Here is a 25,567-nt window from a genome sequence, read left to right as displayed (position 1 = left end):
TAGATGGCCAGCCAGGGGTGGCATAATACATGCTTCAGCCCCTTGTAGGCCCTGGGTACACCTATGCCCTGGGTACCTAAGGTACACTGTACAGGGACTGATAAGGTGACCCTGTATCCAATTAGATATGTACTTAGGGCACATGGAGTCCATTTTAACAGAGAGAGCAGGAAGCCTGGGGTCCTGAATAGCAGGATCCCAGGCCAACTAAGTCAAAAACAGCAAAACGCCAGGCAAAAAGTTGGGGGTAACCATAGTCAGATATCCACCTTCCTACAGATCCATCTCCATACATCAAGTAGGCCTAATGTAGTCCTTGATTTGGCTAGCGATGTCATACTATGGGGACTGTCACGGTCACCCATCCTATCCTCCATAGGGTTCATCACATCATTAAAGTCCCCCCCCTAGAATTTGAATCGTGTCTGCTGTGTTAAGGATGATATCAGTGACTCCCCGGAGTGTACCTGCCTGCAGTTTGGGTGGGGCATAGTGCGAGACAATTGTGTACTCTTTTCTTCTCCACTGACACCGCACCCCCACATATGTCCCCTGTGGGTCCGTCCAGGTCTTCGCTATTCTCATAGGTTGGTGTTTTTTAATCAGGATTGCCACCCCTCTGGATCCTGAAGTAAACCCTGCATGAGCGAGGACTCTATACTGCCCCCTCGCCAGGAAGGCACAATTGGTACCCTGTAGTTATGTTTCCTGGAGGAGTATTACATCTGCCCCCGATCTCTTCACATAATTGTTGACCAGTCCTTGTTTGATCTTACAGCCCAGGCCGTTTACGTTACAGGTCAGTACCTTAAGATCCCCTCTGGACCTATTTTCCCTCTCAGGGCTACCCATAAGCCTATCGTTAAATGAGACCTAATTGTATCCAACGTCCTGCAATGGGAGTCATCAGGACATGCGTGTGTGTGCTCGTCATGACATTCTAAAACAAACCTCCCTCCCCCGCCCCTCCCCCAGAGAACGTAAGCAACTTCCCAACTTTCCCCCACCCCACCGCCTTCCCCATCGAGTCCCATCAGCCACCAAAACCGACTCTAGGACTTTCTGGCGAAGGAAGGTCTGTCGCCCTCCCCAGGTATCCCCCCCACCAAAACCACCTCAACAACCTAGGGATGAAGCATAGAAACTACTGCCTCACCAATAGTACCTACAAGTGTCACTTGGTAATATAAAAACACAGTAAATAGTGGGGTGAATAAACTTGCGTGTTGTCCGGTTATGAGCTGAAGCACCACGTCCTAATCTGTCCCAGGTCAAGAGTGTGAGTCCTGAGTATCAACCTGGGAGCCTCCCGTCTGATTGTCCCTGTCCTGCTCCATCACGCGGATAGCTGATACTAGCGGATGAAGCGACTGGGTGGGCGGCTCGTCATCTGCGGATGAATGACTCCCAGGGTCATCCTCCCCTCCTGAACGCTCCTTCCTCTCCAAGCATCGAAATCTGGATCCCGACATGCCTCCTGTGGTGGGGAGGCCAAGTTCCTCCTCTGCCTGCCTGTCGCATCGCGTTGAGGATATGGCGTAGGCTGGACCCTCCATCCGCACCTTGATCTCCGTCGTCGCTGTGTCTTCGGCAGTCCCCACTGCGACCCCCCCCACCGGACTCCGAATGTGCCTCTCCTCGCCGTCCGTCTATTGCTCCCTGGAGGGCTGGGCGCTCCTCCAGCCACTGCCACGCATCCTCCGGGTGGGTAAAGAAATGAGTCTCTTCTTTGTAGAGCACTTTCAATTTCGCTGGGAAGAGCAGCATGTACTGGATATGTAATTTCCTGAGTTTTGCTTTCACCAGATCAAAAGAGCGTCTCTGTTTTTGCACTTCCTGGCTATAGTCCGGGAATATCATTATGTGGGCATTTTCCATTCTAATGTCCCCCATTCTTCTGGCTTCCCTCAGGATCACGTCTCTGTCCGCAAAGTTCAGGTAGCGTGCAATAACTGGCCGCGGTCGGGCCCCCTCCAGTGGTTTCGCCAGCAACGCCCTGTGCGCCCGCTCTATTAGGAAACAGTTGGAGAACTCTGCCGCTGCAAAGGTTTTTTTTTTTCCAGGAGTGTCGGAACGCCGCCATGTTGGCCCCATCAATTCCTACTCTGAATCCCATAAAGCGGAGGTTGTTGCGGCGGGCCTTATTTTCCGCATCGTCTACTTTCCATTGGGGCTGGCGATGGGTAGCCTGGAGTTCCGCCACATCTCTCCTGAGGGTGGTGATGGACTCCTCTGCCTCGCCCAGTCGTGTCTCGGCTGTGGTCACCCGCTCTGTGAGGTTGCGAAAGTCTTGGCGTAGCAACGAGACCTCCGAGCCCACCTCGCCAATCTTGCCTTCAATGTGACGCCTGTATGTCCTCCCTAGAGGCTTGTATGGCTCCCATCAGGCGCTCTATGTCCGACTGGGGGACCGGGGGGATAGTCTCTGCGGGAACCTGTGCCGTGGCAAAATGATCCAGTGGCTCCTGGCGTGGTGGTCTGGGGGCGTCGTCCTTTTTGCCCATCTTGTGTACTTGGCGTCCCGGGTCCGGTACCCCCAGCAGTCTCCTCCTGTCCACGTCAATGGGGGCGTGAGGAAGGGGGAGCGAATTATTAGACGGGACTTCTCGTCGTCCAGAGGGGCACCTCTCAACCCCGTTCCTCAGGACTGGGCGTACGTGCTGACCCTTGGCCCTGGCGTCCTGGGCTGGGTCGCCTTCACGTGCGCAGCCTCCCGGCCCGTGGACCAGCAACTCTGTCCCCACCGAGCGTGGGCCTCCGCGTTGTTCCAAAACGGCGTCTGCCCCAGCATGCAGGTGGGACGGGGTGGGGTGGGGGGTGGGGGAGGGGGCGGGGGCCCCGGGGAGGGGATGGAAGAGAGCCCCCCGCCGTGCCCCGATTCCGGTCCCTCCAACGCCTTTCTACTTCCTTCTCTGTTGGTGGTCTCCCTCTGCGAAGGAGCCCGCTCCCCGGGATGTTGAACGGGAAGAGGGGGGCAGGCCCACCAAGAGCCCCACCGCCGTTTAATCACTTGCGGGTGCCGGCGGCGTTAGCTATGCACGCCGGTATCCTGCATTAGTGGCCAGTATTGCGTGGTCCCCCGGGGGTGTGCCGCCACCTCAACCGGTGTCAGTGCCCAGTCCGCTCCTCGCGTTGTTCTGCGCAGGGTCCTCCCGGGGCTGCTCCCCCCGCTGCCTCAAGCCGCCTCCTCCTAGCGCTGGGCCGGACCCCGGTTTCCCAGCTGCCGCTTAGAGCGACGTCTTCTCAGGCACGGGTGCCGGGGCCCTGGACCCGCGTCTCACCTCTGAGTTCCAGACAACGCCCAGGGACTCTGCACCAGCTCCACGCATCCAGCGCTCGCCGTCCTCCACTAAGCGCCCTCTGTGTGTGCGGCACGCCGGTTACCTCCGCTTCAGGGCGTCTCGCAGCAGTGGAGCCTCAGCCGCCATCTTGTGTAATAGGCAGACCCAGTCGCTGCCATCTCGCCGTTGTTTACCCTTTGTTGCCGGACCGGGAGCTCCGATTTCGGCTCCCAGATTTTGGCAGGACCCTTCCGATGGCTATAGGTCCAGAAAACGGGACGTTTGGGGCATTTGGAATCATCTGATTAGGATCAGCTCTACGGAGCTGTGGAGGGACACGTCTTATCCGGCCATATTGTTGGCCATGCCCCCCCATATGCCCAGAATCTTAACTTCACTGGTCGAGTACTCACCTGGAAACCGATAACTCACTTTCCTGACATAGAATAACATTGACTGGTTTGACTCGAAAAATCTTCCAAGTGTGATGTTTTGAAACTGTAAATATTCCTATAAATCAGCCGAATACCGAATTATGAAGTACTCACCTGTGATCAGGAGAGAAGCCAGTACTATACCTTGTAGCCTAGTACTGAACCGCAAAAGTAATCCTAAGCAGGTTTATTAGTAACCTGAATTTTCTCCATGGGAATCTATTGTCTGCTTTTCTATGAAATTTCTTCTAAGTGTCTACTTTTGAAAACTTGAAATATTCCTTAAAAATCGTACCAACTACTGAAACGTAATTACTTACCTGTCTTAAGTAGAGATACCAGTGCCTGACCTAGGAGCCCAGCACTGGATTACAAAAGTAACGAGAACGAACTTTACCTGTAACCTGAATTTTCTCCCATTGGATAACATTGCTAGATTTTCTCTGAAAAAGTTCTAAGTGTGAACTTTTTAAAATACCTTTATATTCCTTAAAAAGCATTGCAATAACCAAAACGTTTTTACTAAACTGTTTTCAGCTTACACCCCAGGACTGAATCTGGGATCCAGTCCTGTAATTACAAAAGGAATCTACAAAGTAATTAGATGCATTTTTGTAGAAAAACCTATTGATATCAATGTAAAATTGTGTTTAGACTTGTGTTGCCTACTGCAACCCCTGTACCTATTGTGTTTACAAAGTTATTATCTTTCTGCAAAGTACTTGCCTTAGATCACTCATAATTGAGAAAAGTATATTTTGATACCTGTTGGTTCTAAAAATAAAACAATTAGGTCTTTTGATATAAAAACAATTGGCTTAGAGTTCAGTCCTTGAGTGTGTGAAACCTTTTGCTGACTGAGTGTGTACAACAAATGCTTTACACTGTCCTCTGGTACTGCCTTACTGCTCGACCACGTTATAGATATTAGGGTCAAACCCATATAGTCAGTGGGACCTGGGTGGATAATCGTTATAGGCATAGGGGTCCCAGACCAAATATAGAATTATTTTCGATATTTGCAAACATATTAGATAAACACCATTACTCAAAAAATTAAATTGGATAGGTGCAGTGTTTTTATTTTCACTGTACTCTTTACCATTTAATGGTTAGTCGATATGTATCAAGACATTTATATTGCACAATTTCTTTTTGCCCACACAGGGAAGGGGAAGGGGTGCAAGGTGAAGTTGACAAGTGGTAAGGCAATAATCATCAGTTATTAATAAACACATAAATTCGTGAATACTGTAAATAAATGCTAACGGTCCCCACAAAGAAGGCCAAACAAAAAACAGACACAAATCAAAACATTGTCATGTTGAACATATTCCTAAACAGCTGTATTCATCATGCTCTTGTTAGGAATTGATGAGGTAGCTAGCAGTCTACGTTTCGACCCAGAAGTTGTAGGATAGTGGATCCTTACTGCACGGGTCTTCGTCAGGACGGGTGGGAAGGGGTAGGACAGGGGCTGATTCCTGATGTATTGGCGGGGCAGGAGGTGTAACCAAACGGGGTCCGTGGACAATCTGTATTGTTGAAGAATTAGTCACAAGGGATCAAGCTGCTGTCCGTATCCGATCGTTCGAGTTAAAATAGATTAAGAAATTCAGGGCAATCTTCATCAAAGGACTCCACCACGAAGGCGTGAACGTTCAGGACGTTAGGCGGAACATCCGCTATTGTCCGACTAAATCGGAGGGGACATTTTGCGGAGAGCTCTGGTACAGAGTCTGTGAGCGTCTCTGGTAACCCTTGTGACTATTCATTATTCATATCCATTCAAAAGTAAGTTTACAAAAATCTAGAGTTAATTAAAATATGATTCTCAAATTATTTCTATCACCTTAAAAGTGCTTGTGCTCAAGTAAACAATGATAACTTCTCAATGTAAACATATAACTTCTCCCTATGTAAACAAACTTCAATACAGTACCATGATAGATAATAAAGTGCAAGTGCATATGTAAACGAGATAGAATTTCTCTATGTAAACATTTCACTCTTCTCAATTTCTAAAAAACATTTATATAAAGTGCAATACTATCATAAAGTGCAAATGCATAACAATTCTTAAATTGAAAGAACTATTCCCCTACTTAATACCACAGGTCATATTTCAAAGAACTACCACTGTAAAAATTTAAAAACAATTTTCTTTAAAAAAACATTCAATTCATGGTCTTAAGTGCAGATTCTCCTATTTTAACTCTTCATCAAATTTTATCAAGACAGACCAGTATAGAGGTCCTCATCTACATTGAGCCCATATGGTTCCTTGCAGTTAAATTCCAGAATAAAATAAGTTTCTAACTTCCGGAGTTCTCTTTCCCTGCCCACCCCCCCCCTCCTCTTCTTGGGACCTCTGCTATACAAGTATACTGCAGGCTCACAGGGTTACTTTGGTGATGGGACTCAAAATGTCGGGCAATGAGAAATAGTTTGCTGACTGAGTGTGTACAACAAATACTTTGCACTGCCCTCTGGTACTGCCTTACTGCTCGACCAAGCTACCACTTTTGAGAGTAAGGTCAGTCCTGACTTTAACCTCGGTTATACCTTTGGGGTTTGTGGACTCTATACAAACTGTACCTCATTATTGTCCAGTATATATAGAGCCACTTTCTCACAGCTTATTTATGAGAAAGTAACGCTGTGCCGTGCAGCGAATTGCATGACAGGGAAAGGGCAGGAATGCACTATATTTAAGGAAGTACAGCGCATTCCTGTCCTTTCCCCTGCGATGATGCCCTTTTGGGAGCCTAGCACCAACTCAAGCACCCTTGCACCATGTTGCAAGGGGTGCCTGTGTTGCATGCAGGATTGCATCTGAGAGAGACATCTAGCTGCAGATTTCACACATTAGAATATCCCAGGCATCAGTCTGGGGCTGGAAGACTTTTGCTCGAGCATTACCCTTGCGTGCCGTAGGAAGTGTCAGTCACCTTTGCATGGCATCGTCAGCCGTGCTGGAAGGGACATGCGCGTCACTTATATAAGGGCCACCAAAGCACGCTGACATCAATTTTTTTCTTACTGCAACAGCTAGCGCATGTCCGTGAAGAGAGCTACCCACTGTCACTCTGACAGGCTTTTCTCTACATTTTGTCGTAAATCTTTGGTTTGTAGGTTTTTTCTTAAATGTCTAAGAAGATTTCTGAATTTAAACCATGTGGCGCCTGCCATCGCGCCATGTCTGTTACCGATCCACACTTAGTTTATCTCTAGTACCTGGAGAGTGACCACGACTTGCAATTGTGCTCCGTTTGCTGGGCCATGGCTCCGAAGGCTTTGAAGTAGCGGTTCCTGAAGCTACTTGCGGCCCGGCATTTGACTACACTCAGTTCGCCCAGATGTCTTATTCCCGGTCGAGTTGCAGAGCTAGGCACTGATTTGGGAGTCCTAAGTCCTCGTCCTCCCACACGAAGTTGTCGAGTCGGTTAGGTAAGAGACATAAAAAGCACAAGAAGTCAAAGCATGCTTCTCAGTCTGTCGGCCGACGTGATGGAGGAGTTTCAACACTCTAGGCCTCTTTCTGTGAAACCTGTGCCTGAGTCAGCTCTGTGCTTCCCTTCCTTTCCAGGAGCCGGAGTGAGCCTTACCTAGTTTAAAGAATTGACGACATGTCCCTCATATTGGTGCGACCTGACCCCCCCGGTGCACCTTAAGGCCTCGGAGGCTCAGAAGGGGCTCCTTTGTGTTCCTTGCCAGCAGCTCCAGTGCACATGCACCCCACTGGATACGTTGGTGGATCCAGACCATAGCTGATTGTTCCCCTGCAACCTTCCCAAGAGCTAGTCCACTCACCAAGAGTTTCGATTCTGCCGGCGCGAGCCCCGTTCTCATCGCCGACGACCCATAGCCGATTGACCCATAGCCGATTGACCCCTATCAATGCCGATTCAGGCACAGATGGCACCTTTGTGTACTAGGTCGAGTCTTCAGCCTTATTTTGAGGTGCTTTGAATGGAGGAAGATTGGGAGGGGTCGCTGGACCCTTTACAAGACCAGCCTGAGCATGAAATGGAGTGGTATGAGGAATTGAGTGAGGCCTGCTGCCTTGATAGCTCCCCCGATTCTGGCCTGCTTTCTTCCCCTACCGTGGCTGTGGAGGAAGGAGCTTCATAGGTTATGGTGGTGAGGACAGGTGAGGTCCTGGACCTTTTTTTGTCCATTCGGTGGAAGTCAAGACTAACATCTTGACAGAGGACCTGCAGCCGGGAGTCTCCTCCTCGGAACCCCTCCTACCTTTCAACTAAGCCTCGACTTCCCTTCAGGGAACCTGGTTCAAGGCCAGCTCTGGGAACCCTGTGGATAGGACAGTTGCCCGCCATCATTTCCCTGCACCAGGTGACCCAAATTCCTCACCAGCCACCCTACCCCAGAGAGTCTGGTTGTCCAGGCCTCTACCTCATAGGGCACATTTTCCTCGGCACCTCCGGACAAGGAATCCAAGAGGCTGGGTTGTTTGGGCTAGAAGACTTTTTCTTCCGCTAGCCTTGCATTGCGGTCGATGAACCAAGCATGCCTATTTGCAGATTACTCCCACTCCTTGTGTGATACGGTTGCACAAGGGCTGCCACAGGTCCTGGATGAGGCCCGGGCCATTCCCTCCAAAGCGGTATCAGACCAGAAAGATCCGGCAAAGTTCACTATTCATTGTGGGCTTGACACCACTGACTCGCTGGGCAGAATAATGTCATCGAAGATGGCTGTTCAGCGCCATACTTGCCTCAGAACTTCTGGCAAAGGGCATGTCTGTTACAGACCTGCCCTTTGATGGTGCCCGTCTTTTCAGAGACCAGGCAGACATGGTCCTGGATCACTTTGAGGACTCGTGGACTATAACCTAGTCCTTGGGCCTCTCAGTGCCCACCCGTCCCCCTTTTGCTTTTCTCCCCTTTAGTGGCCACGGAAGGGGCTTTGTTGCTTCAGCCATATCCCTCCTACAAGACCGCACAAGTTCAGCAATCTCTGGATGATCGGGGGAGCGTCTCCTTTCAACCCTGTGGGTCAGGCGGCCAAAGGTCCAGTCAGTCCACTGCTCCAGTGCAGCCTCTAAGCCTTCCTAGTCTGGCCTTTCAAGATTGTGGGCGGCCGGTTGGTGACAGGATCAGCCATCACCTACACCCCTGGCAAAACATCAAATCGGACAAATGGGTTCTTCAGATTTTCCATAGTGGGATACTCCCTCCACTTTGAGACTACCCCTCCCACCTTGCCTCTGACTTACGACCTGCCGAAGGAGGCCCACCTGAACTTGCTTCAGTAGGAAGTCAGGACTCTCTTGACCAAAGGAGCCATAGAGAGGGTTCCTGCACCAGAAGTAGGCTGTGGTTGCTATTCCCACTACTTTCTGGTCCAGAAAAAGGACAAAGGCCTTCGTCCTATTGTAGATCTGTGAGCCCTCAACTACTCCATCAAGAAGGAAATGTTCAAAATGCTCACTCTGGCTCAGGTTTTGTCTGCCCTTGACCATAGAGACTGGATGGTAGCGTTGGACTTGCAGGACGGCTATTTTCACATTCCTATCCTGCCTGCCCATCAGCTCTTTCTGCTGTCATGATAGGACACAAGCACTTTCAGTTCACAGTACTCCCCTTTGGATTTGTCAGTTCTCCTCGGGTGTTCACCAAGGTAATGGTGGTCGTCGCAGCTCATCCGTGCAGATCAGGGGTGCCAGTCTTCCCCTATCTCGAAGATTGACTGGTGAAGGTGAGCTCGCCAAAGACTTTCCTCTCCTACCTCCACATTACGGAGAATTTCCTGCTTTCACTGGGGTTCACTATCAACGTGCCAAAGTCCCAGCTGAGTCTCTCTCAGACGCTCCATACCTGCGATTCCAGGATATCAGGCTATGATACCGATGTTTCAGCCTTTATACTGGATTTCAATGAGTGACTCTGAGGCTGCTGGGCCTCATGGCCTCCTGCATCCAGCGACACCTGCCACTTGGTATATGTGGGTGCTGCAGTGGAACCTGAAGTTCCAGTGGACGCAGCATTAGGGTAATCTCTCCAACATGGTCCAGATCTTGGAGGGAACTGCACAGGATCGGCTGTGGTGCCCACACGGGCAAGGGTGGTCAACCCTAGAATTGAGAAAAAATACCGACCGGCACCTGGCGATCCCACCTACATCAAAGGCCAGTTGCCATTGGACTCCCTGGTCGTTTCTAATGCCCGCAAAAGGGCGAATTCGCAGACCACTGGTGAAGCTCCTCCCCCGGACAAAGAGTCCAAAGTGCTAGAAGCATCGGGAAAGAGAGTAGCAGCTCAAGCGGCCAATATCTGGCGTATCTCTAACACGCAGGCACTCTTGGCTCGGTAGACAGGGCACACTACGACACACTAGAGACCCTGTTGCAACATCTCCCCGACCAATATAAGGAGGCTGCGGAGATGCTTATCCAGGAAGGGAAGCTCATCTCCAACACTTCAATTAAGTGTGCACTAGACGTTGCGGACACTGCGGCCAAGGCAATTAACACCAGTGTGATGTTAAGGCGTCAAGCATGGCTCAGAATGTCCGGATTTAAGCCTGTGATCCAAACTACCATCCTCAACCAGCCAGTTAACCCTGACAGATTATTTGGTCCAGAGGTGGATACCACCTTGGAAAAAATAAAAAAGGATACCGAGACTGCGAAGTCCATGGGCGCTCTCCAATCCCAACAGTTTAGGGGGAGCACTTTTCGTCGCTCAGGCAATAGGGGTGTTTCCAGAGGCCAAATGTCCCAGCAAACACAATTCAATAAAGGTGGGGTGCAATCCTCTTACCCCAAACAAAATAGAGGAGGTTATCGTGGCAACAACGCCAAGGGCAGAGGCAGGGGCAACAACAACTCCCGTTCCTCCGCCTCCAACAAACAGTGACGCCCTGTCACTGCCCCCCGACCATTCCACACCTGTCGGGGGGAGACTCCAGCAGTTCCTGCCAGTCTGGAAATCCATCACCACAGACAGGTGGGTCAGGAAACTTATCCAGTTCGGTTATTGTTTGGAGCTCACATCCACTCCACCCAACATACCACCTAAACACCGTCCTATGTCCACAGAGCATTTGCACTTATTGCAGCAGGAAGTTATTGTCATGCTGCAAAAGGGCGCTATAGAGCTCGTGCCGGTGGAGGAAGAAGGCACAGGAGTGTACTCCCTGTACTTCTTGATCCCGAAAAAGGACGGGTCCCTCAGGCCTATTCTCGACCTCCGGCCCCTAAACCAATACATTCTCTCGGAACACTTCCACATGCTTACGCTGCAGCAAGTTCTTCCGTTACTCACTCAGGGGGACTTCCTCGCAACCTTGGACCTAAAGGATGCTTACTTCCACATTCCACTCCTCCATCACACAAAAAATACCTCAGGTTCACCATTCAAAATCGGCATTATCAATTCAAGGTCCTTCCTTTCGGAGTGACCACGGCCCCCAGAGTGTTCACCAAATGTCTGGCAACAGTGGCGGCGCACCTCAGGAGGCAACACATCCATGTCTACCCTTATCTGGACGACTGGCTGGTTCAGGCAAAGTCGGCCCAGCAGTGCGCCGCCGACATGTCCCACACCATTCACCTTCTTCACGGTCTGGGCTTCTCCCTAAACTATCCAAAGTCGCACCTTCAGCCGGCCCATGTGCGGCAATATCTAGGTCAACAATCAATACTCTGGCAGCCACGGCTCAGCCAACTTCAGCGCGGATCAACAACATCCAGTCGCTAATCCAGAAGTTTAGACCGCAACACTCGCTTCCTGCGAGAGTGTTCATGCAGTTGATAGGCATGATGGTCTTTGTCACATGTAGGTTTGTGTTCACTGCACCATTCACTGTCCTTTTTGGGTTTCGGACACGTTTACGTTGAAGCTAGGTGGCATCAATGGTGAGAACAGGGCCATCCTGGTGAGTACCAACCAGGGGTCCCATTGGTGGTGCGCCCGTGAGGTGCCATCTAGCTCTTCACACATTTTTTCGTTGTCTTTTTTTGGTGAATGTGAGTCCTGTGTTGTTCTAAATGTATAGATCAGAGTTTGGCTGCCTTTTATCATGGCAATGGACTGGGACATCTTAACAATCTCTATAGTTGGAGGTGTTCTGGGGTGATTAATGCCTTACCAGTGATGTTCACAGACCAGTAATTAAATTGCCTTGAGAACTAGGACCTTTGGTTTTTGATGACTTTTTGAGTGGAGGGCGTCCTAGCTCTGTCTTTCCCTCTTGACTCCTATTGTATGTGCGTCATCAAGCACGCAACAGAGGTTTTTAAAGATCCTGTCAGGGCTCGGGTCCTCAACCCTTGCATTGAGAAAAAATATAAAGCTGCCCCTACAGACCCAGTTTACATTAAAGGTCCAGCACCACTAAATTATTTAGTAGTATCTAATTCACGTAAACGTGCTAATTCACAAACATCAGGTGAGGCCTCACCACCAGATAAAGAATCTAAGCTCCTTGATGTGAGAAGTTGGCCTGATATATGATGGTCAGAGGCAGGCCCCCTCCCTTCCACCAGCCAGATCACACAGTAGTGATAGATGCGTCCTTCCTGGGATGGGGCGGCCATCTGAGAGAGGTGGAGATCAGAGGACTCTGGTCTCCGGTGGTATCTGGACTTGACATCAACTTGCTGGAGCTCTAAGCGATTTATTGGGCATTGAAAGCTTCTTTACCTTCCATCAAGGGAAAGCTAGTTCAGGTGTTAATGGGCACCACCATGTAGTACTATAACAAACAGGGCAGGATGGGGTCCTGGACCCTTTGTCAAGAGGCCCTGCATCTCTGGACATAACTGGAATAGCAAGGTAAATCAACACCTGACCGGTTCTCTGAACGCCAAGGTGGACACATTCAGCTGTAAATGCCTTGCTGATTACAACTGGTGGTTCCCTCCGGAGGTAGTGCAAGGTCGGATCTGGTTTGGTTAGATCTGTTTGCCTCTACCAAGAACCCGCAATGTCAGCAGTTTTGTGCGCTGGAGTTTCCAACAAAGAAAAAGGGAAGGAGCCCATATAAACTTCTAGAGCCTGGGCTACACTTGAAACATCTACACAGAAAGAAAGAAATCGCTCTAGCAGGAAACATTCAATGTTATAAACAAGAGGCCGTCTTACTATTTGCCGCAAACTTGTCTAATATGTATTAATCATAATACTGAATTTATTATGTTTTTTTTCACTGTTTATGGGCATTACTGTGCAAAACATCAGTGCACAACTAAATCCTTGTTCCCATTTTGAATATTTTTAATCAAAGATCTTTCATATTTTTTACAAACATAATAAAAATAATGTACACCATCACAAATACAAATTATCAAACAAAATGCAAGGAAAAATTCACAATATAATATTAAATAGGTGAACACGTTTAACCGCAATGATGGAAAACTTACCCTTATTAAGGCAATTACAATAGAAACATACTGCCTTCAGGTAACAACGTCAAATCAAAGATTGACCATCAAATACATGACTTAAATATTTGCCTTGAACAACAATATTATGGTCAAAGTCCCAGTGGGTTACATATACATTGTTCTTCTAGAAGGATTGACGTTGGAGAATGGGGGTCGATGCTTTTCGGCCTTCAAGATATGGTCTCCTCAGGACATAGCAGGATCAGGGTTACCCAAACTTAAAATAATGTAATTTAAACGGGGATTTAGAGCGTTCCAAAGGAAACTCCGACTTGACTTTTGCTAGCCGGGTATGGCTGGCGAAGAAAATAAAGTACGTCCTCTCATAAAATCCCCCCTGGTGCAGGTATTTTCAATGCACGCTCTGCTGGACAGAATAAGCGGGACCTTAAAGTCTTCCATTATCTGGTGTCGGTCGCATCCATGATCCGTAAACTAGCAGATTCATGTGAAGTAAATATCCCGACTCCCAGTTTCCAAGGCGGCACTCACGTGGCAACACTTTTCGTCACGAGTGGAGCTCAGGCCCCCAGAATGCCTTTCCTCAAATACCACTCCTGTCCAGAGTGCTCAAGAAGATCAGGAGCGACTGGGCACGGAGAGTCTGGTATCCCGGGCTTCTCCAACTGAGCATCAATCCTCCTATCAGGCTGCCACTTTTGGAGGATCTTCTGTTGCAGCAGCAGCGGAAGGTCCTCCACCCAAACCTGTCAACTCTCACCTTCTTGCGTGGAGATTGAGTGGCGGCAGTTGACAGCTTTTGACCTTCATCCCGAAGTCTGTGATGTGATTTTGGCAGCCAGGCGTCCCTCAATGATGACCATGTGTAAGAAAGTGGCTCTGTATATACACTGGACCATAGTAAGGTACTGTGTGTACAGAGTTCTCAGTCCCCTGAGGTTTGGCAGAGGCTAAAGTTAGATATAACCTTACTCTCTAAAGTGGTAGCTTGGTCGAGCAATAAGGCAGTATCAGAGGACAGTGTAAAGCATTTGTTGTACACACTCAGTCAGCAAATGGTCTCACACACTCAAGTACTGAACTCTAGGCCAATGGTTTGTATAAAAAATATATAGTTGTTTTATTTTAGAACCAACATTCGGTATCAAAATATACTTTCTCGGAATTGGTTACATACTTTTCAAATAGGCAATAGTCTTTTAAGTTACAGATGTTGCAATAGGCAACACAGTTTTAAACACAATGTGACATTGAGCTCAATGGGAATTTCTAGTTAAATGCAATTAATTACTTTATGGATTACTTTTCTTACCGCAGGACTGGATCCTAGATTCAGTCCTGGGACATCTCCTGTAAACAGTTAAGTAAAAGCGTTTTGGTTGCAGTTGTGATTTTTAAGGAATATTATTGTATTTTAAAAGTTGACACTTGGAAACTTTTTCACATAGAATCACCAATGGTATCCTATGGGAGGAAATTCACTTAGCAGGTAAGTAGTGTTAGCATTACTTTTTCTTACTCCTTGTTGTAACCTGGATCCAGCACTGGTGCATCTCCTGTATACAATTGAAAGAATTTGTTTGTCATACCGGCGATTTTTAACTAATATTTGTAATTTTCAAAAATCGACACTTTGAAATGTTTTCATCAAAAACCAGGCTATGCAATACTATGGAAGGAAATTAAAGTTACCGGTAAGTACAGTTGTTGTTACTTTTCAGGGTCAGTGCCAAGAACCAGCACTGGGATCTCTCCTGATAACAGGTGAATATTTTCGTTTTCGTGATTCGGCTGATTTTAGATGAATATTTTAAAGTTTCAAAACTTCACACTTAAAGAATTTCCAAGTGGATCCAGTCAATGTTACCCTATGGAAGTAAAGGGAGTTATCGGCTTTTGGGTAAGTACTCAACTGGCAGAGTTAAAGTTCTGGGCATAGACTCAGTGGTCTCCCAGGTTGAGGTAGGTACAGTTGTTACACCCTCAGCGGCGCAGGGGCAGCTGGGTGCAGAAAGAGTAGGCCCAATGTTATCCTATGGGAGGCAGGGGGCCTTTGGTTGGTCACTGCTGGCAAGCAGGCCACGCGGCTGTGGGAGCTGGGCTCCTAGTGACTTGCTCAGGGCAAATGGGGAAGTGAGATAGGATAGAGGTTGCACTCTCAATACACTCAGGCGGCTGGGTGCAGGGTGCTTTTGAGCCATTTGGCGCTCAATGTTATTCAACTGAAAAGCTGGAAGGTGACCAAAGGCTGCAGGCTCAGGACGGAGATTAAGGTGCAACGACCACTTTGAGAGGTAAGTTGGGATCTTGGAAGATAGGTAGACACCCAGGAGTTGGGCACAGGGGGCTGAGGGGCGCCGGGTGCAGGGGTGTCTTTTGACGTCGGGGAAATCATACTCTTAGCTGGTCGAGGTTGGAGGGGTGCCTGGTGGTTGTGAGGCTGCAGACGTCGTCTCGGCCGTCAAGGAGGGTCCCTGGGCACTGGATTTCAGGTCACAATCGCCGGGGTGACGTCCACAGTGTCTTTGTCCACTCAGGCACAGGCCGGTCTCGGCGGGTGCATAGTGTGCTGGATTCGCAGTTTCTGGCTAGCACCAGGGGTATTGCTTTTTTAGCAGAACCACTGCTCGTGGGAGTCCCAGTCTTTGTAGAGTCACAAGGCAGTCCGGTCCTCCGGGGTTTTTGAGGTTGCTGACCACTGAAGGCGCTGGGTTTTAGCTGGTTCGAGGGTTGACAGGCCTGTAGGTCTGGGGCCAAGACAGTTGGTGTCGTCCTCTTCTTAGCAGCTGCTCGGCAGGTCTTCTTGTTTCTTGATCTTCTTGCTTGTTTTCAAATCGGGATCTCCGTAAGGAAGGTTCAGTGTGCCCCTAAATGCTAAATTTAGGGCTGTTACAAGTAAGGTAAGTGCTGGGACCAATGGGTCCCCATCCTGGGGTGAGTACTCCCCCCTATCCTGCTCCTTTCCTGTGGGAGGGGGGCAGGAGCCTGTCTCTTATTGGGCAGGGCTCCCCATTCTCAAAATGGCGAGAACCCGGAGTTGTGCTTTACCTCTCCTTTCCCACCTGAGGGGTGGGGTTGGCAGAGGCTGGCACCCCCCCTTCCCTTCCTTTGTTTTTCCCGCCTGTCTTCCCGCCAGTTTGGGGGTCAGAACCGGTGGGGGCCAGTTGTTGGGTACAGCAAGTGGCCTGGAGAAGCTCACAAAGGCGGCATGCCTTTGAAGCTCACTCTGCCCATCCTGGGGAGGAGACCTAGCACCTCGTCCCAGAATGTGCATTGTTGCAGGCTCAGGAGAGCGGATGGCTCTCCACCCAGGGGTCCAGTAACATGTCTGCTATGTGGCAGCCTAGTCAGCCACTCAGTCAGGATGCTGGTTGTGGGTTAGTTTCATGGGGCAACTCTAAGTTGCCCTCTGTCGTGCATTTTACACTAAATCCCACACTGGCATCATTGTGGGTTTAATGTGCTGAGAAGTTTGATGCCAAACTTCTCAGTCTTCAGTGTAGCCATTATGGTGCTGTGGAGTTCGTAATGACAACCTCCCAGCACCCTATACTCTTAATGGCATCACTGCACTTACAGTGCCCAGGAATGGCCCTGGGCACTGTAGGGGGACAGGGCTCATGCACCTTTGCCCACACCACTGGCGTAGGGCACCCAGCTAGAGGGCCGACTGATATATGCCAGGGCAGTGGTGTTGTGGGCATGGCACACAGGGATGTGTGCCATGTCGACCCTCTGTTTTGTTTTGCACTAAGACACTCAGCCTGTCAAGGCAGTGTGTGGGTGTCAGGGTACAGGGCCCTTAAGGGTGGCACAATAAGTGCTGCAGCCCTTAGGGGCCTTCTCTGGTCGCAATGCCCTGGGTACCTAGGGTAACATTTACCAGGGGCCGACAGGTGGCCAGAGATGCCAATTGGGTTTAGGCTTTAGTACAGTTTTTAGGGAAGGAACACAGGCCCTGGGTACCTGATTGGCAGGACCCAGGGCACACCAAGGAAAAGTGCATCCGGTATCAGGCAAAAAGTGTGTGGGGTGGGGGGTTACTGCAACAGGAACCCACTTTTTTACACCATGTACATTTGCTGGAGGCAGAAATTTGTAAAATACTGTACAAAAGGTCTATTGACCCTCTTTCTGCTTTCCTCTCTCAAGTCCTTTACTTTGACCCTTGCTTAAAGGGTACCTTTTGTCCTTGTCTGCCTTCTTGAGGCTGCCAGACCAACCCTCTTTAATTAAATCCCCTACTGTAAGCAGATTTCTTAAGGGGCTTATACATATTTTCCCCCTCCCTCATTCATCGTGCCTCATGTAGGACCTTAATTTGGTTCTCACCTTGCTGGGACCAATGGGTCCCCATCCTGGGGTGAGTACTCCCCCCTATCCTGCTCCTTTCCTGTGGGAGGGGGGCAGGAGCCTGTCTCTTATTGGGCAGGGCTCCCCATTCTCAAAATGGCGAGAACCCGGAGTTGTGCTTTACCTCTCCTTTCCCACCTGAGGGGTGGGGTTGGCAGAGGCTGGCACCCCCCCTTCCCTTCCTTTGTTTTTCCCGCCTGTCTTCCCGCCAGTTTGGGGGTCAGAACCGGTGGGGGCCAGTTGTTGGGTACAGCAAGTGGCCTGGAGAAGCTCACAAAGGCGGCATGCCTTTGAAGCTCACTCTGCCCATCCTGGGGAGGAGACCTAGCACCTCGTCCCAGAATGTGCATTGTTGCAGGCTCAGGAGAGCGGATGGCTCTCCACCCAGGGGTCCAGTAACATGTCTGCTGTGTGGCAGCCTAGTCAGCCACTCAGTCAGGATGCTGGTTGTGGGTTAGTTTCATGGGGCAACTCTAAGTTGCCCTCTGTCGTGCATTTTACACTAAATCCCACACTGGCATCATTGTGGGTTTAATGTGCTGAGAAGTTTGATGCCAAACTTCTCAGTCTTCAGTGTAGCCATTATGGTGCTGTGGAGTTCGTAATGACAACCTCCCAGCACCCTATACTCTTAATGGCATCACTGCACTTACAGTGCCCAGGAATGGCCCTGGGCACTGTAGGGGGACAGGGCTCATGCACCTTTGCCCACACCACTGGCGTAGGGCACCCAGCTAGAGGGCCGACTGATATATGCCAGGGCAGTGGTGTTGTGGGCATGGCACACAGGGATGTGTGCCATGTCGACCCTCTGTTTTGTTTTGCACTAAGACACTCAGCCTGTCAAGGCAGTGTGTGGGTGTCAGGGTACAGGGCCCTTAAGGGTGGCACAATAAGTGCTGCAGCCCTTAGGGGCCTTCTCTGGTCGCAATGCCCTGGGTACCTAGGGTAACATTTACCAGGGGCCGACAGGTGGCCAGAGATGCCAATTGGGTTTAGGCTTTAGTACAGTTTTTAGGGAAGGAACACAGGCCCTGGGTACCTGATTGGCAGGACCCAGGGCACACCAAGGAAAAGTGCATCCGGTATCAGGCAAAAAGTGTGTGGGGTGGGGGGTTACTGCAACAGGAACCCACTTTTTTACACCATGTACATTTGCTGGTGGCAGAAATTTGTAAAATACTGTACAAAAGGTCTATTGACCCTCTTTCTGCTTTCCTCTCTCAAGTCCTTTACTTTGACCCTTGCTTAAAGGGTACCTTTTGTCCTTGTCTGCCTTCTTGAGGCTGCCAGACCAACCCTCTTTAATTAAATCCCCTACTGTAAGCAGATTTCTTAAGGGGCTTATACATATTTTCCCCCTCCCTCATTCATCGTGCCTCATGTAGGACCTTAATTTGGTTCTCACCTTCCTGATGTGCATTCTTTTCGACCACCTGCACTACTGCCCCCTCCAGCTGCTTTCTGTCAAAACAGCCTTTTTGGTGGCAATAACTTCTGCCAGGAGGGTGAGCAAATTGCATGTTTGGTCATTCAATCCTCCTTACCTGACCATCTTCCCTGATAAGTTGGTGCTTTGCCCTAGGGCCTCTTTCTTACCAAAAGTGATTACACCATTCCACGTGGGGCAATCAGTCACCTTGCCCACTTTCTATGCTCCTTCGCACCCCTCTTAAGAGGAGGGGTGACTCCACTGATTGGACTTAAAAAGAGAATTGTTGTTCTACCGTCACCACACTAAAGTGTTTCGGGTGGACGACCAACTCTTTGTGGGGTATGGTGGATCAAAGAAAGGTTGTGTGGTGCAGAAGAGGACTGTTTTGTTAAGGGTCGTCCACTGCATCAAATTTTGCTGCATTCTGGCCAAGAAATAGCCTCCTGAAGGCTTAAGAATTCAGTCCTGCAGAGGTCAGCTGCAACCACAGCAGTGAAGCGTGGTTTTCCAATACTTGACATTTTGTCAGGCAGCAACATGGGCATCATTGCACAAGTTCACTAAGCAGTACTGCCTGGACAGTCCAGTCCGCAGGGATGGCCTTTTTGGCTGCTCTGTTCTGCAGGACTTGCTGGTCTAAACTTGTCCACAGTCCCTCCTCCAGTGATAGTATTGCTTTGGTATCTATTCTAAGGTAAGGATTCTGCGACTAGATGGCTTTATCAGAGGAATAAGTTACTTACCTTTGGTAATGCCTTATCTGGTTGAGACCTAATCTAGACACAGATTCCATACTGCCCCACTCATCTTCACACACTGCGGACAGATTTTTAGGGTCAGTATTGATCCCTTTCAGGGCCCTAGTTGTTCTGAACACACCATTGTCAGTGCACTTCATGGCTCAGCGCTCCTGGTGTGGAAAGTCATAAAAAATAACTGATGTCAGCGCACCGAGGTGGTACCTATGTAGATGGGTACCTATGTAGATGATGCAGATGTCACTTCCGTCGCGGATGATGCCACGCAGAGCCGACCGATGCCACCTACCGGCGCACAAGGGTATTGCTCAAGCAAAAGTCTTCTGGAACCAACCTGATGCCTGGGATATTCTAAGGTAAAGAATCTGCGGCTAGATTGTCTCTATCAGATAAGGTATTACCGAAGGTAAGTAACTTGTCCTTTTGTGCAGGAAGGGGCACCTTTCGGCACAAAAACTATCCTGGGACCCGCGCAATGCCCATGGAATGCCTTCCCACAGCAAAGAAGCTCCCCTCATTACCTGGCTTGGCAGTTCGGGCTGGACTGTTCTCTTGTGGAACAGGGTCAAGACTAATTTGCATATGGCTGGGTCTAAACTGGGGTGGCGAAGGGAGCTAAAGAGCGATGATGGATTCAACCCAGATCTGCGACTGGGAGTGAGTGTCTGAAAAGTTTCAGCGCTCCGGCCATCATCTCCTTGTGTTTGGAAGGGGCACCTTTCGGCACAAAAACTAACCTGGGACCCACATGATGCCCATGAAATGCCTTCCCATGGCAGCGGAATGCACTGATTTTCGCTGTGTTGCCTTACTCCTGATTCATGAAGCCACTCAGAGCCACGCAAAGTAGCTTTGCGTGGCTTCAAATATCGGACTTAGAGGTTTCTATCATGTATATCCCACATTATGTGATGCAAACACGATGCAAGCCTCTAAACACAAAACTAACAGCGGCTGACCATAGGTTCTACACCTCAATCCCTGTTGCATTTAATTTAATGTCCTGTGCATCCTCTTCCGGCACTTGCCTCCGTTTAGCGCCACTGGAGACCAGAGACCACGATTTAATTCAAAATGGAAGGTGCACCAGAAATCAATTTAATATGGCAAATTTCAGTCCATCATCATCTTTTATTATTGAAAATTGTTGCACATGAATTAAAATCAGCCAACGCATTTCGTTCCTGTCACACTAGGAACTTAATCAGGACTTAATATATTTAGTAGTGTATTCAGAGTTTCCAGTGTAAACCACTGTATCGACACCAGGTAATCACCCGAAATAAGGGTATAGAATCAAGTCATGTCCCAGCTTGAGATCCAAGTCCTGAGCAGTCTCGGCATGGGTTGCGTCGCCTGCGGTCTTGTTCATGCCTCTCATAAATATGGCCCTTAATAGGTTGCTGAAGAAATAGATTATGCAGTGATTTATCTTCAAAGCTACTTCAGTTATAAAGGACACTACATATTTGTGGCTTCATTTGTACGCATGTTGTATTGTTCTGTTCAAATAAGCTCTTAGGTAAGATTGCCAGTATTATACTTCTTGTATGAAAATGACTTGTTTCTAAATTGGACCATACTATAGATATTTCTTCCTACAGAATCCTCATTTAGAATCGGTTTTCAGGAGCCAGACTTGATCCAGAAAAAAACTTGGCGAATACCCTTGTTGAATGCTAGGTGGTACCAGATTTTCATGAATGTATTTTTCGCTGACTGGAAGGAGCTTTATCAAATTTTTTTGTTGTTTTTTGGAAGAGTTTGGGCATTTGTTTGTGGTGTTATGCTGCTGCCAAAGTTGTACATCTATATGTCCTCTACTAATTGTAAGAGATGTGTGTCTGGTCATGACCCCCTATACCCTTTTTGGTGCTGGACTATGGCTAGGGTGCTTTCATTCTGTGCATCGGACTGCACATTAGGCAACAGAAGTCCAAAGTGTTCTTTGACTTTCACAGGAAGAAAAAGGGTTACATTTGAGTTGAAAGGTTCTGAGCTATAAAGTTACTGAAGCATTTTTATACACACACAGATAATGTCTCAAACAGCTGCATCAGTAGAGACTGAATGAAAGTTCCAAATAGTCTTCCATATTAAAACAGGGTCTTTTTGCAGCTCAGAATGACACCATGTGGTGTATTTATCTCCTACATCGCTGAAGCTCTTTATCAGAATACACTTCAAATTATTGTCCTACCATTTGCTATCACTAATTCACAAAAGGCAGTAACAGAACGGGTCAGAGACTTATTTCACCCTAGAAATTTGTGAACCAGTATTTCCATCTGTTGCCTGGTTTTGCCCATGCTGCACTCATTTTATGTATAGTTTATTAAAACCGTTTCAAAATTGTCTAGCCCTATTGTTTTTTCTGTTTTTGACTTATCCTCCTCATCAGTTTTACCATGGGATCAGTGCTGCAGATCTGTCAGTGGCAAAGTCTGATGCTGCCTGAAATTTAAACTGGCCCTATACCCTGGAGCTACCAGTTTTCATTACTTTATTAAAGTCCCAATTTAGTTAATTTTGAAGTCTTATACCTAGGCTGCTTTCAGTGGAATAAAACGGGGAGTATCAAGTCTGCTGGCAGCTGCAGAGCTTTATTGGCTAGCACCGACTTAAAGATTTAAAATAGATGGGTTTCCTCATTTATGGGGTTGTTCTGTTGCATTTAAGGGTTTGGTTGCTGTGAGAAACCGATGCAAGGAATTTTCTTATACCTTTTGATTTGTTGCCATTTTTAGTCCAATGGATTGTAGCCCATGACGTGTTTAGAATCCTTTGATTAAGAAAGTGAAGTTGTAAAGTTGAGCCCAGAAATTAATGCATGCAGTGCTTGTTAGTGCTTTTTATTGCTATATCCTGAGCATGAAGAATATGAGTAAATGAGTTGAGCATGAAATATTCAATTTATCAATTATTAAAGCTATCCACTTTGATGATTCTATACCTTCTACCTTGAAAGATTTTTTGTTTCTTTAAATCTATGGGTCGTATATTTTACTATTCCATCATAGCTGATAATTGTGAATGTAATGAACCATAATGTATTCCTTCTTTTATCTGATACAAAACCAAATATGATCTTTAACAGTAGATTAAGATTGTATCATTGAGGCTCTTGCTAACCCGGAGAAAGAAAGAATGAAGCATGATGATACAACTATCTCCCTCTGGTTGCAAAGTTAGTATACCATTTTATATTTGTACAATAATTGTTTTATTTTGTGGTAATAACTAAATATTGTAGAATGGCCGGTTTACATACCATGTCTCCATAATATATATACACATAAGGAACCTGTTTTTTTTGTTTTTTAGTTCAGATGTTAGCGTATTGTTGGTGACTTAAAAATCTGTTTGTATATATATGTATGTGTATATATATATATATATATATATATATATATATATTCATTTGTAATATAAAACAAAGCATTTTCCCTACATTGCTTTCCACACTGAGCAAATATCTGGTCTTACAGTTCTTTTCTTGAAGTATGACTACTTAACTGACTGAAGACTATGGTTGTTGTACTCAGAAATTTAGTTTTTGTCTAACTGCTTTCAATTTCTACATTTCTCAGATTGCATTGCTAGGATGTATCGAAGAACCTATTGTTAAATGTTTATTTTTTATATAGTTCACATGCTAGTTGGTCGTTTCCCAATGTTCAGCTAGTAATAGTCTATTTAACATGGAAACCATAATATGTTATTGTTCAAGCTCTAACATAAGGCTGTGTTTTGATCGTTGTGGAGTTTACACCCCCCTCATCCACACACCCCTGCTCTTGCAGGCTCCACCCCAAGAAACCAATCATAGACAAATTGATTACCGCACATGAGGTGTCAGACAAGACGTCATAAAGCACTAAGTGATTTTTCTATTAAAGACAATATTCATCTCTTAGCTTGAGACTTGCTCCCTTACGGTTTACTTTCTCAATGAAAAGCAAAATAACGTGGTCACCAATTATTATTTTAGCTGTAGCCAAGAGGTTAGTAATGAGCTTTCCTCTTGTATTGCCCAAGGGGTGTACTACTTTCTTTGGAACTACCAGCTGTATAGCAGTTAAATCTACAGTGCAACCCTAGGCCGACTCTATTCAACAATAAAATTGTGGTGTCTGATTAAACAAAATGTGGGAAATTCAAGGCTTCATGAGGCTCTGTGGCAAGAACTTGAGAACAGGAAGAAATCACTTTACACTGTTTATTTATACGATGCACTTGAAAATTGGTGTGGAGAGCCTGGGACTCACGTCTGAGCATGCCCAGCCCACTCGGGGTGAAAATAGCAAAAAACACAGTTGATGGACAGAATGTAGAACAATGTCATACATTCACCCCAGTACAAGGATCTGGGCCTAAAGCCATCGATTTTTTGCACTCCACACCACCCTGGGTTAGACACTGGCTATATGCAAATCAGCTCTGACCCTGTGCCTCATGGGAACAGTCCAGTCCGAACCACCAAGCCATGTCTTTCCCAGACCGGAATCAAGCATCCAAGGACCGGTTTCTGGCTATCAGCCTTCATTCAGCCTGGATAGCTTGACTCCAGTGGTGTGGAGAGCCTGGGACTCACGTCTGAGCATGCCCAGCCCACTCGGGGTGAAAATTGCAAAAAACAGTTGATGGACAGAATGTAGAACAATGTCATACATTCACCCCAGTACAAGTATGCTCAGACGTGAGTCCCATGCTCTCCACACCACTGGAGTCAAGCTATCCTTGCTGAAGACGGCTGATAGCCAGAAACCGGTCCTAGGATGCTTGATTTCATTCCAGGGAAGACATGGCTTGGCAGTTCGGGCTGGACTGTTCCCATGAGGCACAGGGTCAAGGCTGATTTGCATATGGCCATGTCTGAACTGGGGTGGTGTGGAGTGCAAAAAACCGATAGATTTAAGCTCAGATCTCTGTACTGGGGTGAATGTATGACATTGTTCTGCATTCTGTCTATCAACTGTTGTTTTTGCATTTGTCACCCCTAGTGGGATGGGTATGCTCAGACGTGAGTCCCATGCTCTCCACACCACTGGAGTCAAGCTATCCTGGCTGAAGTCGGCTGATAGCCAGAAACCGGTCCTAGGATGCTTGATTTCATTCCAGGGAAGACATGGCTTGGCAGTTCGGGCTGGACTGTTCCCATGAGGCACAGGGTCAAGGCTGATTTGCAAATGGCCATGTCTGAACTGGGGTGGTGTGGAGTGCAAAAAAACGATGGATTTAAGCTCAGATCTCTGTACTGGGGTGAATGTATGACATTGTTCTGCATTCTGTCCATCAACTGTTGTTTTTACGATGCACTTGAAGCCACATGCACACTGGACCTGTGGAACAAAAATGTCTCCTTTTCAACATTTAAGTTAGCACTTAATAAAGTTGTAACACAACAGCACATGTGCACCACACAGCAAATTAGACAAAGATTTGTATAGAAACCATATCAATCTGAATTTCCATTTCATTGACTTTAAGCCTAATTTCATCAGAGCCATACTGTGTTTTGAACAAAATACCCAAGACAGGCCTGACTTAGAACACCAAAAGGAATGACTTTGGATTTGTGACGCTTCAAGACATTTCAATTAATAGGTCCAACATTAAGGTCCAAAATTAAGACCTTTCAGTAATAGTTGTCATTGAAATAATCATTGTAATGCAGCTGCATAATTTGGTCCAACAGTGCCACATAATACCAGTGGCCCTGAACAATGACTTAACAGTCATGCCCCCTCAATCCCATGCCCACCATACCCCTCTACTCCCCCCTGCAGCATCATGAGCTTGGTCTTGACTACTGTACACAGATAACTGCAGAGTTGTAAGAGGCAGTGGTACCCAAGGGCTTGTGGAAAGTGAGCAATCAGACAGCAGCACGAAAATCCTACTGCTGATCCTGTCTGCATCTATTTTTA

At 47.6% G+C, this 25,567-nt stretch overlaps 1 protein-coding gene across 2 annotated transcripts in view; it reads left to right on the top strand.

The window, feature by feature from the left end:
• THOC2 (THO complex subunit 2) overlaps positions 1-25,567 on the top strand; it is a 1,495,542-nt gene that overhangs the window by 517,785 nt on the left and 952,190 nt on the right. For both annotated transcript variants that reach the window (XM_078688746.1, XM_078688744.1), the window contains exon 18: positions 22,744-22,824. In XM_078688746.1, the coding sequence (XP_078544872.1) occupies positions 22,744-22,824 (81 nt within the window). The remainder of the gene's footprint in view (positions 1-22,743; positions 22,825-25,567) is intronic.

Source organism: Lissotriton helveticus, chromosome 4_1 (genome assembly GCF_964261635.1).
Source record: "Lissotriton helveticus chromosome 4_1, aLisHel1.1, whole genome shotgun sequence".
NCBI lineage: Eukaryota > Metazoa > Chordata > Amphibia > Caudata > Salamandridae > Lissotriton > Lissotriton helveticus.
Note: the sequence above shows the minus strand (reverse complement) of the source record. Positions and strands in the feature narration are given on the sequence as shown.